The sequence below is a fragment of the Hibiscus syriacus genome, unplaced genomic scaffold, assembly GCF_006381635.1.
Source record: "Hibiscus syriacus cultivar Baekdansim isolate YM2019G1 unplaced genomic scaffold, ASM638163v2 tig00111769_pilon, whole genome shotgun sequence".
Lineage (NCBI taxonomy): Eukaryota > Viridiplantae > Streptophyta > Magnoliopsida > Malvales > Malvaceae > Hibiscus > Hibiscus syriacus.
In genome coordinates, this window is record NW_024063172.1 from 5613801 (window position 1) to 5630456 (window position 16656).

Consider the following 16656-nt stretch of genomic DNA (forward strand, 5'->3'; position numbering starts at 1 on the left):
ACCGATAGACTGCTTCAACTGGTCTGGGCTACTTCAATTGGTCTTGGTCCTTTGTATTTGGGGTTGTGTTGTTTTTGTAATATATTTGGGCTGTAATACATGAAAATAAGTGTTAATTAGTGCCCTTTTTAATGTGCATATATATATATATTTATATTTAGTAATTATCTATTATATATTTCCTAATCGAAACTTTCATAAATATGTAAATATATTCTAATAGATTTAATTAATAATGATAAATAAAATAAAATATATATGCATATATATCATAATAAATATAACTAGCTCCTAACGACATATATTTAATTAAATTTAATTATATCATTATTAATAATAAGACTATAAACAAACACAAATATTTGATAAAATAAAAAAGAAAATAAAATAAACTAAGAATGAATATAAATGAAAATAAAATTATAATATAATATAAAAATAAAATAAAAATAAAATGTTTCGGAGAAAAATTAGCATATAAACATGTGAAGGATTCTTAAATGCTTTATCGGGGATCATCTTTGTGTTTCCTAGAGGTCAAGGATAAACTCTCACTATCCTAAAGGAGTATCTCTATCTGATTTGACCAGTGAAAATATTACAATATCATTCGTAAGAGGTATCTCCGTTTCTTCAGCCAGTGGAAGAGGCAACTTGATACCCTTGAGGGTGTGATTGGTTGGGGGAATGTGAGATTCCCATGGGAATGAAATCCACATTCCCCTGTTTGGTTGGCCGGGAATGTTATTCCCGATAATCTTACATTACCAATAGTGGATTTTTTGGGGTATATTATCGGGAATGTCATTACCTCCCTTTCCTTAGGTATTGTTGGATTACCGGCGTTTGGACTAAAATGTCCTTAATTTTTTTTTTCAAAAATATCATTATTCTGTCATTGAATAATAAAAATTCTACGAATGTTAAATTACAAATTTATCCTTAAACTATTTTAGATTTACAAAAAAAAATCTATAATTAAAATTTTATATGAAATTCAGGGGTTAAAATAAAATTTTACCCTTTCATTAAACCTTTTTATATTTTTAATTTTGTAAAAAAAATTATATTAATTTTATGAATTTAAATTTTTAAAGAAAAAATATAAATATTTTCCAACTTGTTAAAAAACAAATATATAATAAGGACAATTTGGTTAAATATTGATTGCAATAATATTTTATTCCTTTAACCAGACACGATAATCTTACATTCCTGCTAAACCAACCAAACACAAAATACAACATTCCCAATAATCCTATTCTCTGGTAATCTTTTATTCCCACTGGTAATCTTACATTCCATGAACCAAACGCATCTCATACTAGGGTGATGACATCTCTATACTCATAATAGTAATAGAGCAATTTTTGTTGTTAAGCAAAAGCATCCCAACACTCTTTGGAGAATTCGTGAAGTTGTGATAATTATAGTGTGAGACAACTCCTAACTAATATAATACCACGAGTTATGTGGAGGCATATCAATATTTTTGAGTGAATGCTTCTCTACACCTATGAGGTGATAAGAGAATAATTCTTATTGCCAAGACGAAGGCCTCCTAACTTATATGATCGATTTTGGGAAGAATTTATTGAGGTGTGAGAATATCTCGATACCCTCAGCTGGTTAGATGGGGTAACACAGTTCACGATAACACACTGGAGATATTGCAGAGGCACCTCTATGCTTTAAGAAAATTTTGTAGGTGTGATTGAGACATCTGTCTTTATAGAAACAAAGAGTTGGAAATGCATGTTCATAGGGAAAATGATATCTCAATGTTCGTTAAGGCACAATATAATCACTCATATTGCTACTGAGAAGGATCTTTTATCCCTTTTGTAGATCCATTAGTCATAAACTTATGGTGAAGGTTTCTTTACTCCTATCGGAGATATCTCGATGCTATTCGGGGTAGAGGCAACTCTGTTTCCCTTAGATAATAAAGGCATCTTAGATTGTTTGATTAGCTAATTTATAGATAGCTTAATACATTCGTCCAGAGAGAAGGCATTCCCACTATGATAGCATAGTGGAGGTGTCTCCATGTCATGACAACATGATAGAGAATATAAGGCACCAGATCCTATTACTTCGAAAGTTTGTAGAGTTTTTCTACTTAAACAGAGAAATAACTCTAATTTTTTTTATTCACTAAGAAGCGTTTGAGTGTTACATAACATGTTAAAATGAAGTTTTTCCCTAGCATTGTTTAAGTAGCTAATATATAGTTTAGGCCTTGTAAGAGTCCAAGGCAAAGATATAGATCTAACTAGTAGGTTTTATCTAATCTAGTTCCTAATCTGTAAGATTAATGAGGAGGCAACTCCCATTTTTCTTGGCTACAAGACTATCATTAATGTTACATGTGTAACTTACCAAGTTTGTCTGTCGGAGGAGTAGTTAGTGTAAAGATTATAAACAAATGTCTAATCTATGAAAAATAAGAAAGAAAGTAAATGAGAGAAATGAATCTTCTGAAATTCATTATATCATGCGTGTGTATTACAACTCTCAAGGGGAGTATTTATAGCTAGTACTATAGCTATAACTGATGATATAACTAACTCAACAAACTAACTACTTCAACTGATCAGCTCCAGTGAATCAATCCTCAGCTGCACAACCATCATGCACAGTTCACGTGAACTTATATACCATGCATTTACATACACTAACATTCCCCTTGCAACCTTCAACTTCAAACCTTCTTTAAGCTCAAGAAGCACAAGCATGATCAATGCTCATTCAAACCCAAAATGAAATGAAAGTTCATTTACACTAACATTCCCCTTGCAACCTTCAACTTCAAACCTGCTTCAGACTCAATCTGATCTGCTCTTAAGTTGCACCACCAACAACCTTTGTCTGTGTTTGAGAAACCAAGAGGCTGATAAAGGCTTGGTCAGCACATCAGCAACCTGCTCAACTGCAGGAACTTCATGCACTTGTAGCTGTCCCATAGCCACCATTTCTCGAACAAAAAACAAGTCCAGCTCAACATGTTTGAACTTGGAATGCAGTACGAGATTAGCACATACAACAACTACACTTGTATTATCACACAACAATGTGGCCTTGCCATGTGAAACTACATGCAATTCCCCCAACAAAGATTGAAGCCACACCATCTCAGGAGCTGCACAAGCCACACTCCTGTATTCAGCCTCAGCAGTTGAACGTGCAACAACCTGTTGCTTTCTAGAGCTCCATGAGACCAGGTTCCCACAAAAATATATACAGAACCCTGAGGTTGATCGTCTATCATCAACATCCGAACCCCAATTGGCATCTGCAAAACCAGTCAGAGCCATTCTCGAGGAGGGTGTAAAACGCAGTCCAAAATCAATGGTGCCTTGTAGGTAGCGAAGTATTCGCTTGACTGCCAGAAAATGAACATCCAGTGGGGTTTGCATAAATTGACACACCCTGTTCACAACAAATGCCACATCAGGTCGAGTGATCACGATGTACTGTAGAGCACATACGATGCTTCTGTATCGTGCAACATCTTCAAGTGGTGTTCCTTCCTTGGCTGACAGCTTTATGTTAGAAACCATAGGGGTGGGCAGACTTTTCACTTCACCAAAACCATGTTTTTGTAAAAGGTCTTAGATATACTTTTGTTGACTCAAAACAACATCACCACCTTCATAACTGACTTCCACTCCTAGGAAAAAGTGCAATGGTCCAAGATCCTTCAACGAAAACTGGGCATTCAGTCTGTCTATAACACTTTGAACAACCACCTCTTTATCCCCTGTTAAGATGATATCATGAACGTACACCAGTAAGTACACCAAGCTATCCGAGGTCTTTCGAACATAAAGAGAGACATCCGACTTAGCTAGGCAAAAACCTTCAGATTGCAGGTATGTCTTCAGTCGCTCAAACCAGGCCCTCGGTGCTTGTTTCAGCCCATAAATTACCTTGTGTAGCTTACACACCAGCTCACCACTGCCTTGCTCATACCCTGGCGGTTGAGACATATACACTTCTTCAGTGAGCAGCCCGTTCAAAAAGGCATTATTGACATCAACCTGTCTCAGCTTCCACCCCCGTGACAATGCCAAGGAAATGATTACCCTGATCGTTGCAGGCTTAACCACCGGGCTGAAGACTTCATCAAAATCGATCCCTGGTTTTTGAAGAAAACCTTTCACCACCAAGCGTGCTTTGTACCTTGAAATCGAGCCATCAGCATTTCTCTTTACTCGAAAGATCCATTTACAGTTCACTGCCTTCCTATCTCTGGGAAGAGGAACTAGTGTCCATGTGCCATTCCTTACCAGGGCATCATACTCGGCTTGTGCAGCTTCTTTCCAATGAGGACTCATTAAGGCCTCTGTGATATTTGATGGTTCTCGATCTGAACCTGCAACGTTATAAACTTTTGGTTTCCAGATTCCATGCTTACTCATACTCATCATGAGATGAACATTGGAGACTGTTTGTGGTACACCACTCTCCACATTTTGTTGAACTTCAACGCACGGCTCTGTTGTACCATTTTCTTCTTGAACCTCACGTGAACTGCCACGATAATTTCTATCATCGTGATTCTCTTCATGGATCCCATGTGCACGACAACTACTCCCAGAACTGCCATTATCGAGACTTTCTTGGATTCCATGTGAACAACCATTAAAAATTCTCTCATTATTAATGTTTGCCGCACCTTGATTGCCATGTGAGCCACCACCACATTCAATATTCGGCATGGCCCCATCACTATGTGCATTTGCCAACTCAAAAGGACTTGAATTATGTGCACCACGTGCATTTGCCAACTCAACAAATGAGCCACCATCATGCGCATTAATATTTAATTGAACTTTGCTCGTACTACGTTCAATATTATCATGGGCATTTAATTGAACTTTGCTCGCGCTCCTTTCAACATTCGGCATGGTCCCATTGCTCGCACTATCGTCATTATCATGGGCGGCAGTCCCATAGCTTGAAATTTGCACACCATTGTCTCAAAAAGCTGGGTTGCCACCACTATAACTTCCACTATTATTTCCATTATTTATATTTTCCGCACCCCTATCTCCTTGGACCACATGTGCACCACGAGAATCTCCTTGGACCACATGCACACCATTGTTTGTTATAGGCGCATTATCATTATTTAAAGTTGCTTCATAGTTTTCTTGGACCCCATGTGCATTGCCAACACAACCTCCATTAACTATATTAGGCGCATTACTCCTCCTTTTATATACAATTGCCACACGAGAATTGCCTTGGACCCCACGAGCACTTCCTTGGAGCCCATGCACATTTGAATTTGGCGCACCATGAGCATTACTATTTAACTCTTCAACGCATGCATTTCTTGAAGTCTCAACACGAGTGGGCACCATGCCAAGGGCACTATTACTTGGACTTTGTGCACCATCATGCGCACCATGGTGAACGGTTATTAATTCAAGTGGTGTGGCCCCATGTTCATGCACAACACCTCACATAGCTCCAAGCGGCGTGGTCTCATGAGCATTGTCTCGTATAGCTCCAAGCGGTGTGGTCCCAAGGTTATCACTATGTGCAAAAGACGAGGTGGCTCCAACCCCATGCGCATTATGATGATTTCCAAGTAGTGTGGCTCCACACTTATTATATATAATATAGGCAATTGTCCAGTAGTGACAATTTCTTGTCTATGGCACCTGCACACAAATTGATTCTTATCAAAAGGAAATACCTGTTCGTCAAACCTCACATGTCGAGATACAAAAACTCTGCCATTATCGTCTAGACATTTGTACCCATGATGTGAAGTGCTAGGCCCGAGAAACAAACACTGCCTTGATCGAAAATCCAATTTATGTTGATTAAACGGTCTCAAGAAGGGAAAGCAAGCACACCCAAACACTCTCATTCCAGAGTAGTCAGGAGCTTTCTGATAGAGAACCTCAAATGGGGTCTTGCCTGAAATGACCTCAGAAGGTAGTCTATTTATGATATACACTGCCATAGTAAAGGCATGACTCCAGAACTTTATCGGCAGTGATGCTTAAGCCAACATGGCTAGTCACATCTCAACAATGTGGCGATGTTTTCGTTCAGCCTTCCCATTCTGTTCTGACGTGCTGGGACAGGAGATTCGATGTTGTACACCATTGGTAAAAAACCAACTCTTCAGGGCCTGATACTCACCTCCACCATCACTCTGCAATGCTTTGATTTTCTTCCCAAACTGAACCTCTGCTATCTTTACAAGATTAAGAAAACATTGGCTGACTTCAGATTTCTTTCTGATTAGATACACCCAGGTATGTCTGCTGAACACATCAACAAATGATACATAATATATGTAACCTTCAGTCGAAACTACAGGAGCAGGTCCCCACACATCATACACAACCAGTTGAAAAATTTCTTTGTATTCAGTCAACGAATTACAAAAAGGTAGCTTGTGAGCCTTGCCTTGTAAACATGCAGAACAAACATTGTTCAATTTGTTTTCACCACTAGAAATATTACACATTTTCATAACATTCTTGACAGTCTTCTCACAGGAGTGTCCTAAGCGCCTATACCAAAGTTCCAGACTGTTTGAAGCCTTGGTCACATTATTCACCATGCAACAAGATTTCTTTTCTTTATACGGTAGCAGCTGGTATAAACCTTCATGTGTGAGCTTCCCTCTCAGCAGAATGTTCCGAGTCTGTGCATCCTTCACCAAGCACTCAAAAGGGTGAAACTCAATAAACACATTGTTATCACGAGTGAATTGAGATATTGACAACAACTTCTTCTTAATGTGTGGGACATGTAGCATATTCTGTAACACCAGAGGTCTAAGACTAGAAGACAGAAAGCCTTGACCAACATGATCAATTTTAATTCCTTCACCATTTCCCATTAAAAGAGTGTTGTTACCTTTGTATGACATACCTGAATTGAAGGGTACAAGATCATTTGATACGTGATGAGTGGCACCAGTATCTGGATACCATAAGCATTAGAGTGGTTTGGAGCATTGTGAGCTGCTGCCATACTAGGCACAATGGATACAAAAGCTGTAGGTGCAGTATGAACAAATGACTCTTGTCCTTCTGTTTTTGCAGGAAGAGTTCCACAGTCACCAGGGAAGGTATTCATTACCTGAATCGAGGAGTAAGGCAGTCCTGGACGAGTCAAAGCATAAGGCATACCAGGCATGAAGGTAGATGGATAGTAGAAGACAGGAGATTACAGCGTGTGACTATACCCATGTCCATTTACAGGAACTATATGTTCAGTTGGTTTCTTCCACTGCTCAGCAGACTGATCTTCACTGCCAACTCCAGTGAAATCTCGATCAAAACGACGATAACACCACTGAACAATGTGCCCAAACTTTCCACACAACTGATATTATGGTCTATTTGAATTGTTAAACCTTCCTCTGCCTCGACCACGATAGCCTCCCTGCTGACTTCCCTGTTGACCTCCTGAATAAAACTGCTTTTCTGTTGCATCTGTTTCAGTGACAGCCTGAGGCCTTGTCCCTTTCTCTTCTTTTGGCTGCACAACCATATTCGCAGTAATACCATCGCTTAAAAAAACTTTCTGCCTAGCCTCACAATCCAGGAGCATTTCAGTGAGACTATCCAGTGACACTACATCACGAGATGCTATAGCAATAATGGACTCAAATTCCATTGACAACCCAGCAAGAATCACACTTACTTGTTCTTGTTCAGGTACAACACAACCTACATCATTCAACAAATCACAGATTGTCTTGATCTTGGCTAAATAATCACTCACAGTCAAGCCAGCTTTCTTTTGAGAGTGCAAGCTGTGTCTGAGAGAAGAAATCTTGGCACTAGAACGAACTCCAAACAATCTTGAAACTGCATTCCAGATTGTGCGAGAGGATGTGAGCCCCGTAAGATGTGGCAAAACCTCCATGCTAACCGTTGTCAACAACCACGAGGCAAGCAACTTGTCTTGTTGCCTACGCACAGGATACACTAGATTTTCCTCAAGCTGCCCAGACTCATTTGTAACAAACTGAGATGGAGCAGGATTATCACCAGAGATGTAAGCCATCAACCCATAGCCATCAATTATAAGGGTCACCTGATGCTTCCAAAGAAGGTATGTTGACTCGGTAAGCTTTATGACATCTTGTTTGGGTATATGTTGCACACTGGATGAGACTGAAGAGCCATATGACGTTGAGGTAACTATGGTATTCACCGGAGACTGAACATCAGCTTGTTGCAAGTTCACCATTGTCAAAGAAGGGCAAGAACCTCCAAGAACCTCCAAGAAAAGAGGCAAACAGAAACTGCAGGACCGTTTTGGCAACTGATACCATGTAAAGATTATAAACAAATGTCTAATCTATGAAAAACAAGAAAGAAAGTAAATGAGAGAAATGAATCTTCTGAAATTCATTATATCATTCGTGTGTATTACAACTCTCAAGGGGAGTATTTATAGCTAGTACTATAGCTATAACTGATGATGTAACTAACTCAACAAACTAACTACTTCAACTGATCAGCTGCAATGAATTAATCCTCAGCTGCACAACCATCATGCACAGTTCACGTGAACTTATATACCATGCATTTACATACACTAACAGTTAGGGAGCTTTTTTGTCAACATAGGCTTTGTGTCGCTTTCCAAGATGAGACTCTCTGTATATCCTAGAGGGCTCTCTCTTTTTTAAAGCTACCTCAGAAACTATTGAGAACGCAACTTCCGAAATTGTTAGTTAAACAATGCTTGCTTAAATTTACCTGAGTAGCTTACTTGTTTTTTAGAAGCTACCTCAGTTGTTGTAGTGTCGTTGTGGTGATGCACATTCACGGTATCAACATTCATCGCTTCCGTGTTGAAGTTTTTTCGCATGCGATGGCGGTGATGCTTGATAGAGGTACGAGCCAACTTCTCCATTCATATTTTAGGATTGCTGCTTTGGTTGTAGCTGTATTAGGCTGAACTAGGGGCATATGAAGAGGGGATGTTTTGTAAAAACAAGACCATAACTTCATTTACTCATCTTCAATGCTCGTAGAAAGAGAGATATGAGTAAGAGTTCTACAACTCCTTTTTGCAGCACCGACCGGAAGCAACAAAGTGAGTCGAGAGAGTTTGTAGGAACAAAGTTGTGGATGTTATTGGTTATTTTGTCTTTAGGGGCGCATTTCGACTTATTCTTTTTTGATACGAGGTATTCCACATTCATTGCACCAATTATTGATGGGAACAAATTGGTGCATCGACTATAAGCGATTCACTCATTTTGATTTGGACAGAGATTCACAGTCAGCGAAGGAACGTCTGTTGTTCGATGTTTACGTCTTTTGTCTCCACGAGAATGTAGAAGAGAGAAGATTATTAAATTATTTTTAATTAAAATTAAGATCAAATTGATAGAATGTGTAAGTAGTGTGAATCAAATGTATAATTATACAAATTTATTAAATTGTATTAAATTGTCATGTGGTTTTGTTAACAATTAACGACAAGTGGTTTAAATGATACAATTTGAATAGTTTAATGACAAAATAGAACCAATCCAATAATTTTGTGAGCCGTAGGGTAGTTTACCCTACAAATCAATAGAATTCATTCTCTGAACTAACATCTTCATTGTGTGGAGGCTGTGCGTTAATTTAAACAATAGTTCCAACGAGCATTGCAAAACCATTTGCTGACCTGCACGATTCAAAAACTAGTCAAATATACAAAGAAAAAGGATAATGGAATTCTTTTTGACGAAAAAAGGTGTGGTATTTAAGACCTGCTGGAAAGTTATTTCTAGCTCCTTAGCCAAATTCTCTTTCGTAGATCGATCAGGATACTGATTTTCCTTGAAAGACTCATAAAGTCTCTGTAAATAAAAAAAAATCCATTTTCAGAAGAAAAATTGAAGTATTTAACCAATAAGTTGCAATGTTTCACAAAACAAAAGCTTGATTATACCCAAGTTTTGATATTGTCATATACCGCACTGTATTTACCTGCTTTACAGCTTCCCCTAATCTTCTATGTGTTGATGAGCTCGAGTTTTTACCACTTGAACCAGATGTTGCTGCAACTTCCTCTGAAGCATTTCCATTTGCTTCTTCTGTACTACATTTCAATCTTTTCCTCCTTATGGTGGCATAACTCCATTCTTCATCATCACTGGAACTAGAAGGAACATTTCCATACGTCTCCTGCATAACCAAATCATATAGGAAATGACTTACCTGATGAAGTACCATAAAAAATAGTACATTTCAGAGAACGAGACGAACAAAAGATTTTATGCTAAGGGGCGAATTTATAAAGTTTTTGGAGAGAAAAACAGGTAATCAATAGAAAATACAAAGAAAATATCTAAAATATATCGGAATTTGAAATTTTTAGGGGACCATCACTTCCGGAGAGTGAGCCCATCATGCACAAAGCTACATGAACCGGTACAACAATGGGTCATGGCAGATTTTCTAAATAGGTAGACAAAACCATGTCTAAGATGGATGACACTCACATCATATAACCTCTTGTAGTCCAACCTTCCATTGCTCCTTTTCTTAGAAACATCATCATCATCTTGTCCAGAAGCTGATTCCATTATTGATAACAGTTCATCATTTAAAGACTCCTTTCCACCATATTCAGACATAGAATCATCTTCTAATACAATGCCAAGATCCTCCGAATTTGAACCGACCCGGTGAGCCACATTATCATCATCTGAACCATTAGCTGTTTCTTCCATTTCTTCAGATCTAGTGCAAGTGAAATCAGATTCATCAGAATCATCTTCCTCATCCTTCTCACTAGTTTCTGAACCATCCGGATTATAATCATTATCGTCAAGATTATAATCATTTTCATCAGAATCATCCGACGACGCTAGTCCAAGGTTGGGGTCCAGATTTTCTCCATCTGCAAGTAAAGCTGCCTCAGGAAAGACCTTCTGTTGAATGAATAATCATGGTGAGGAACAAAAACATGTATTAAAAAGACCTAGTGAAAAAGAAAGAGAATGTTATTGACCTCCCAATTATCAGTGAGAGAAAAACATGTTCCCTGAGATTCATTAAGCAATTGGATACAATCAACTTTGCAGTTGCATCCAGGGCATAACCAACCCTCATCATCGGGAGGAACTGTGATCAACAAGGTAACGTGTGGAAAAAGAAAGAGCATTAATGACAAATAAAGCAATTCAAACCTATATACCAATTTTTTATTCAAACATGAAATGGAAAGTATTACTTCCTTCTTTTAACAAAGCTGGTTGCAAGCAATATTGATGGAATCCGCGGTCACAAGCACCGTCACAGAGTATGATATCATTGTCAGGAGACAAATCTTTGGACCCACATTTTGCACAAAATATCTGCAGTTTGAATAGTTTATGTCTAATCATTTGTAATTCTAAGACATAAATAAGCATCATCTATATAAATAATGATGTTAACTATGATTCTCCTACATCCTCACTGTCAATTTGTCCTTCGGAATCAAATAAAGATTCAGGAAGCCTTCCTTCAGCACATAATGAATCAATCTGTTGAAATTGATCTCTGATTTTCGATTTGCATCGATGAATTTCGGATGTAGCACGCTGAAGCTCCTTCTCTGGTTTTAATTTTTCATGGCTGAAGGTTACACAAACAGTCCAAAGTAACAAACATGCGTTAGCTATCCATGGGGAAATGGGCAATCAGACTTCTCTAATGACTTACACAGATGTAAAGAATAGGTTCATAAACACACCTTAGACCCTTCCAGCTATCTGCAGAATATGCAAGAATCAGGCTTCGCTCATAGTTTATTCGATTCAAGAAATATCGAAGATGTCTCCTGATTCTTGAATATTCATCAACACCTTCTCTCTTTTCCCTCCTCTTATTTTTCCTCCTTTTTTGCTGCTCATTAGGACTGGCATCACCCAAATTATTGCTAGACTCACCAGGTTTAGATTTCTCTTGCGGATTTGATGCCAAAACCCTGTCATTGCATGATAAAGATCTTAGCATATATTTCTTCTCTATCATTTTTAAAGCTTTTTCATCATTGCTTTGGCCAGAATTCTCAGATGTTGTTTTATGCTGTTCTGCACCAGAATGGAGCCCGGTTGTTGGATGCTAGGATCTCCTGAAGCAAATTCTTGAGGCAAGCCTAAAGGATCAGCAGGAGAACTTTTTCTGGTCTGAGTAACGTTGTTTTCATCTTCAGAAGGTGACTTTAAACCCTTTCCATGATTTCTCTTGTTTGTATATTCACAAAGTTCCTTACATATGTTTCGAGATTCGAAGCCCACTGTTGTCTCTGCACTACCTTGTTGGAGACATGAAAGTTTATTAGTCCTAATGTACTTACTAGAATCCTTTGGTGACAGCCCTAAACTATCAGTAATAGCATTCTCGGAAAAACCTTTAGAAAGCGGTTTTGATTGTTTAGCCCAAGTACATGATTCTTCAAGTTTATTTTGAACATTTTCAGAATCACACTGATGCTTATTTTCTAATGTTTCCTTGTTTTTTGATACAGTTTCTCGAGGGCAAAAACTTTGAGTATGATTATGCTCCCTGACAGTTCCTTTAGCCACATGTTCAGAAGATGGTTTTTGAATGGTGGAGCAAGAAGCACCAGTGGCAAATTCTGGTGATTCATTTTGTGTTATTCCCTGGCGACGTTGATTTTTGTTTTCCGAAAGTTGAGTAAGTAAATATTCACTACCAATTTCATGCGACTGTTGAGATGTACTTTGTTCAGGGAAAACATGGTTTTCCTCTTCACCCTTTGCTTGTGATGGAGATACACCCATGTGGTTTATATGGCTGGCAATGTCACATGTCTGCACCATATTACCACAATAAGTTCTGAAAACTCCAGCATTCATGCAAACAAACCCTAATTATATCCTACGCCAAATATTGCTTTAACTAAACAAGTTGCTAATCTTTCCAACATTTGACAAACAAAAATCTAGGTGACTTTTGGATGGTTGCATCATTTCATTTCCATTTAACAAAGAAATTTCTCACATGCATTAAATAGTTCAGCATGCAACGGAATAATATGAAACGTACGTGGATAAAATCTGAACTTATCAGACATACAGTAACCTAAGCTAAAAATCATGAGCCCCGAAAAGAAAAATGAAAGAATATTTGAAAACTTTTCCAACTTTTTTGATTCGTATCTTAATCTTAGTTTCTCAGTAACCGTACAAAGATAGAGAGAGAGAAAAGAAAAGGAAAAACTTAACTGAGATGGGAAATTGAATTGATTGTTGAACAAGAGAAGGCAACAAAAGGCATTGGAATTCAAAACTATTAGCGCCAAACTTTCTCAGCCATTCTTGTTGTCTTTTGCATGAACAAATAGAGAGAGGGTGTTAAATAACAAAGCTTGAATTATTGTGCATTTTGCAAACATAGGATGATAGGAAGAGAGGAGAGATTTTTGAGCAGTGGTGGTGATTAAAGAAAAAGAGTGGGTGTAATAATGAAAAAGGGCCTTTAAATCTGGGCCACCGTCAGGCAGAATGAGCGACTGAGAGACAATAAAGGGGTTGTTTTCACTTATTATTTTTTTCTATGTTTAGGGATGAGACTCTAACCCGAACCCGACCCGATTGGATCGGGTTTTTTAAGTGTGATTTTCGGGTCGGGCCAGATTTAGGGTGAAAAATATTCAACCTCAAAAAATATATATAATTTTTCTTTATATATTTAAAAATAATTACAATAATATAATTTTTTTCCAATTAAGTCATTGTTTTTATTGAATAATTTTTTTATTATTTCGGGTCGGGTCAGGTGAAACCTTGTTTTAGTAGGGTCGAGTCTCGGGTGGAGGCTCCCTTGTTCTCGGGTCGGGTCGGGTGGACCAAAAACCCAACCCGACCCGACCCTTGTCCATCCCTATCTATGTTTTGTTTTGTTACTAGGGTAAACTACACATTTAGTATCTAAACTATTGCTCTTGTTCCATTTTGGCACCCAAATTTTATTTTGTTTCAAGATCATACCTAGCGTTTAGTTTAGGTTCATTTGGTATTCGCCATTAAAAATTTAACGGTGATGTTGACATGTCATCATAAGGTAATTACAACTCATCATTGAAAAAAATAAAAAAAAATAACATGTCAGCAGCTCTGTTCATTTTTGAACGACAGGGTAGCAAAATTGAAACCTAAACTAAATGTTAGGTATGATTTTGAAAAGAAATAAAGTTTGGATACCAAAATAAAATAAATAATAGTTAGATATTAGATGTTTAATTTACCTCAAATATTTTGGGGGTAGGCTGCCTCTTCATTCTCATATTTTTTGCTAAAACAGAAATGGCTAAAAGAAAATGCTAGTAGGATCCTAGTCTATCTTTCTGCACAATAATCTGCATCTCCCTTGGTGGTTTTCCACAACTGCAATAGCTTTTCCACGACTGAAGCTTTCTAAAACATCTGTAGCACCGTTTTGATCGCGGCAGATATGTCTCATCTCCGTAATCCAATCACGGTCCCTAAGCTCATGGATAGCATCCTCCAAGGCACTCCCCATTAAAGCCTCGGAATTTTGGTTCCAAATTTTTGTAACTTCCACATTGTCCGTTTCCACCTCCACACGACCAAATCCTAAATTTGTTTATTTATTATTTGATATATTTTATTTCCTATATAGATAATCTAATCATATAAATATATAATATTTTAAAAATTAAATCATTTTCAATCATAATTTAAATAATTTTACTTTATCAAAAGCATATATGTTTACTATGACTAGAAGATAAACTTGCGTTGCAAAGTAGTTAAATAATTATAAAATTATAATAATATAACAGTAAAACCTTAGTAAAAACTTTTATAAAATTATAATTGTAATGGCAGACACTATTTTTGGTCCGGTCTAATCTAATTAAACAATTTAAATCCCTCAAATAAATTCGGGTCAAAACTAAGCCCAACCAAAAATCAAACCCTATACCAAAATCAAATCAATCAAAACTCGGACCTACCTGATCAAAATGGTCAAACAAAATCTCTTATTTTTTGATCAACCCTAACAACCCATCTCAACATTTCTCCAAAATCTCTCAAGTCTCTCTTCCATTATCTCTCAATTATTGGGACCCCTAAATCACCAAGAACAAAACTAATATTTAGTTTAACCTGCAAAAAATTAGAGAACGAGGTTAGCTATAACGAGAAAAAATATGGATAAAAAAATGAACATAGATAAATATAAAAAAGGAAAAAGGGATTGTATGTAATGCTCCAAATTTTAGAGTAACACATGGAGGTTGACTCGAGAATTATATGGATCGAGGTGAGTTGGTATGCAAAATGGGTGGACCAGATGTAGACCTAATTAGATTTGAATTGGGCCCGATTGGCCATAAAAAGGGATTTTTCGATGAAAGACAAAAGATAAATAACCAAAAGTGCAATTAGACTATTGTGGAAAAAGAGAATGATATGTTGAGATTTTTGTTGGAGCTTGGGACATGGGGGTTAAGGCAAAAAGATGAAAAGCTTTTATTTTGTTCTCCTCATCTTTTTTTTCTTCATTTTTTTTCTCAATCTTCCATTCTTCAAGCTTCATAGCTCTCAAGCAAGTGATATGAGCTTCTTTTAAGTATATTATATAACTAAAATTCGTCCTTTAGCTCTCTTGCATCCTTGGTTGGGTTATATCTCTTGTTTGGCTAGAGAAAATGTGGGAAAGCAACCAAATGATATAGGAGAGAAGATGAGAGTGGTAGCTGAGTAAAGAAGCTTCATTTCAGTATTCTAGCATCAAGGCATTGTAATTTTTATCCTTTATGATGTTTTGAGTCCTAGAAATGTGATGCTTTGTTGTGGATTTGAGTTTTGTAGCATGTTGGGTTATATTGCATGATTTATGACTTTTAGGTTGTCAAGCATGTATTATTATGGTGCTAGATGACTCTAAATAACTCTCTTAAGCTTTAGAAATCAATTTGAGGTTAAAATAAAGTGTTTGGAAGGGTTCTAAAGTGATTCTTAAGCCTAGAAATAAGCATTTTTGGGCTTAGATATCAATACTGGAATAATGGTACTGCTACCAAATGAACTAGGGGATGAAATCTAAGTATTTTCAACATGAAGTATTGATCTATTCATGGAAGTATTGATCTATTCATGGAAGTATCAATAATATTCACGTGGTATCGATACCAAGGGTAGGGTATCAATATTGTGGGACTTCAAAATAATTTTTGTACCGATACTAGCCAAGAGTATCGATATTATAGGGTGAGTATCAATACCCTCAGCTTGGTGTCTATACTACCTACCTTGAAAGTCATGTTTGACTTCGTTAAAGGCTCGTAAAAGAGAGGGACAACTCGTAATGGTAAGATAAATGATCAAATGTGATAAAAGAACACCCTTAAGAAAGATCATTAACCAAAATTACCTTGATGTGTAATATACTTCAAAAGTACCCCAAACGGAAACATACATAACGATTGTGAATGATGATTCATTTTGAAATAATGCCTGCAAGAGATTAAATATTACATGAGAAATGTGCTAGAGGAAATGCGTACCACAAGGAGGTGATAAATCAATGACATGTAAGTTATCCCTCAAACTTAAGTGTGAATTGAGGGAGAAATATGTTGAATGCGACCATGGAGTCGTTAATGAATAATCAACCCCAAGTT

At 37.1% G+C, this 16656-nt stretch overlaps 1 protein-coding gene and 1 pseudogene across 1 annotated transcript; both read right to left on the reverse strand.

Moving 5' to 3' along the window:
- Positions 1–2828: 2828 nt before the first annotated feature.
- On the reverse strand, positions 2829–3563 carry LOC120169464 (secreted RxLR effector protein 161-like). The gene has a single exon (XM_039177598.1). It carries the CDS (start codon positions 3561–3563, stop codon positions 2829–2831), a length of 735 nt encoding a protein of 244 aa, XP_039033529.1.
- A 6039-nt stretch (positions 3564–9602) lies between these two features.
- Positions 9603–14525, reverse strand: LOC120169465 (annotated as a pseudogene).
- Between the last annotated feature and the right edge of the window lie 2131 nt (positions 14526–16656).

Bases quoted from the DNA above. Each gene is read 5' to 3' on its own strand.
- LOC120169464 (XM_039177598.1), bottom strand. From the start codon at position 3,563: ATGGTTTCTAACATAAAGCTGTCAGCCAAGGAAGGAACACCACTTGAA.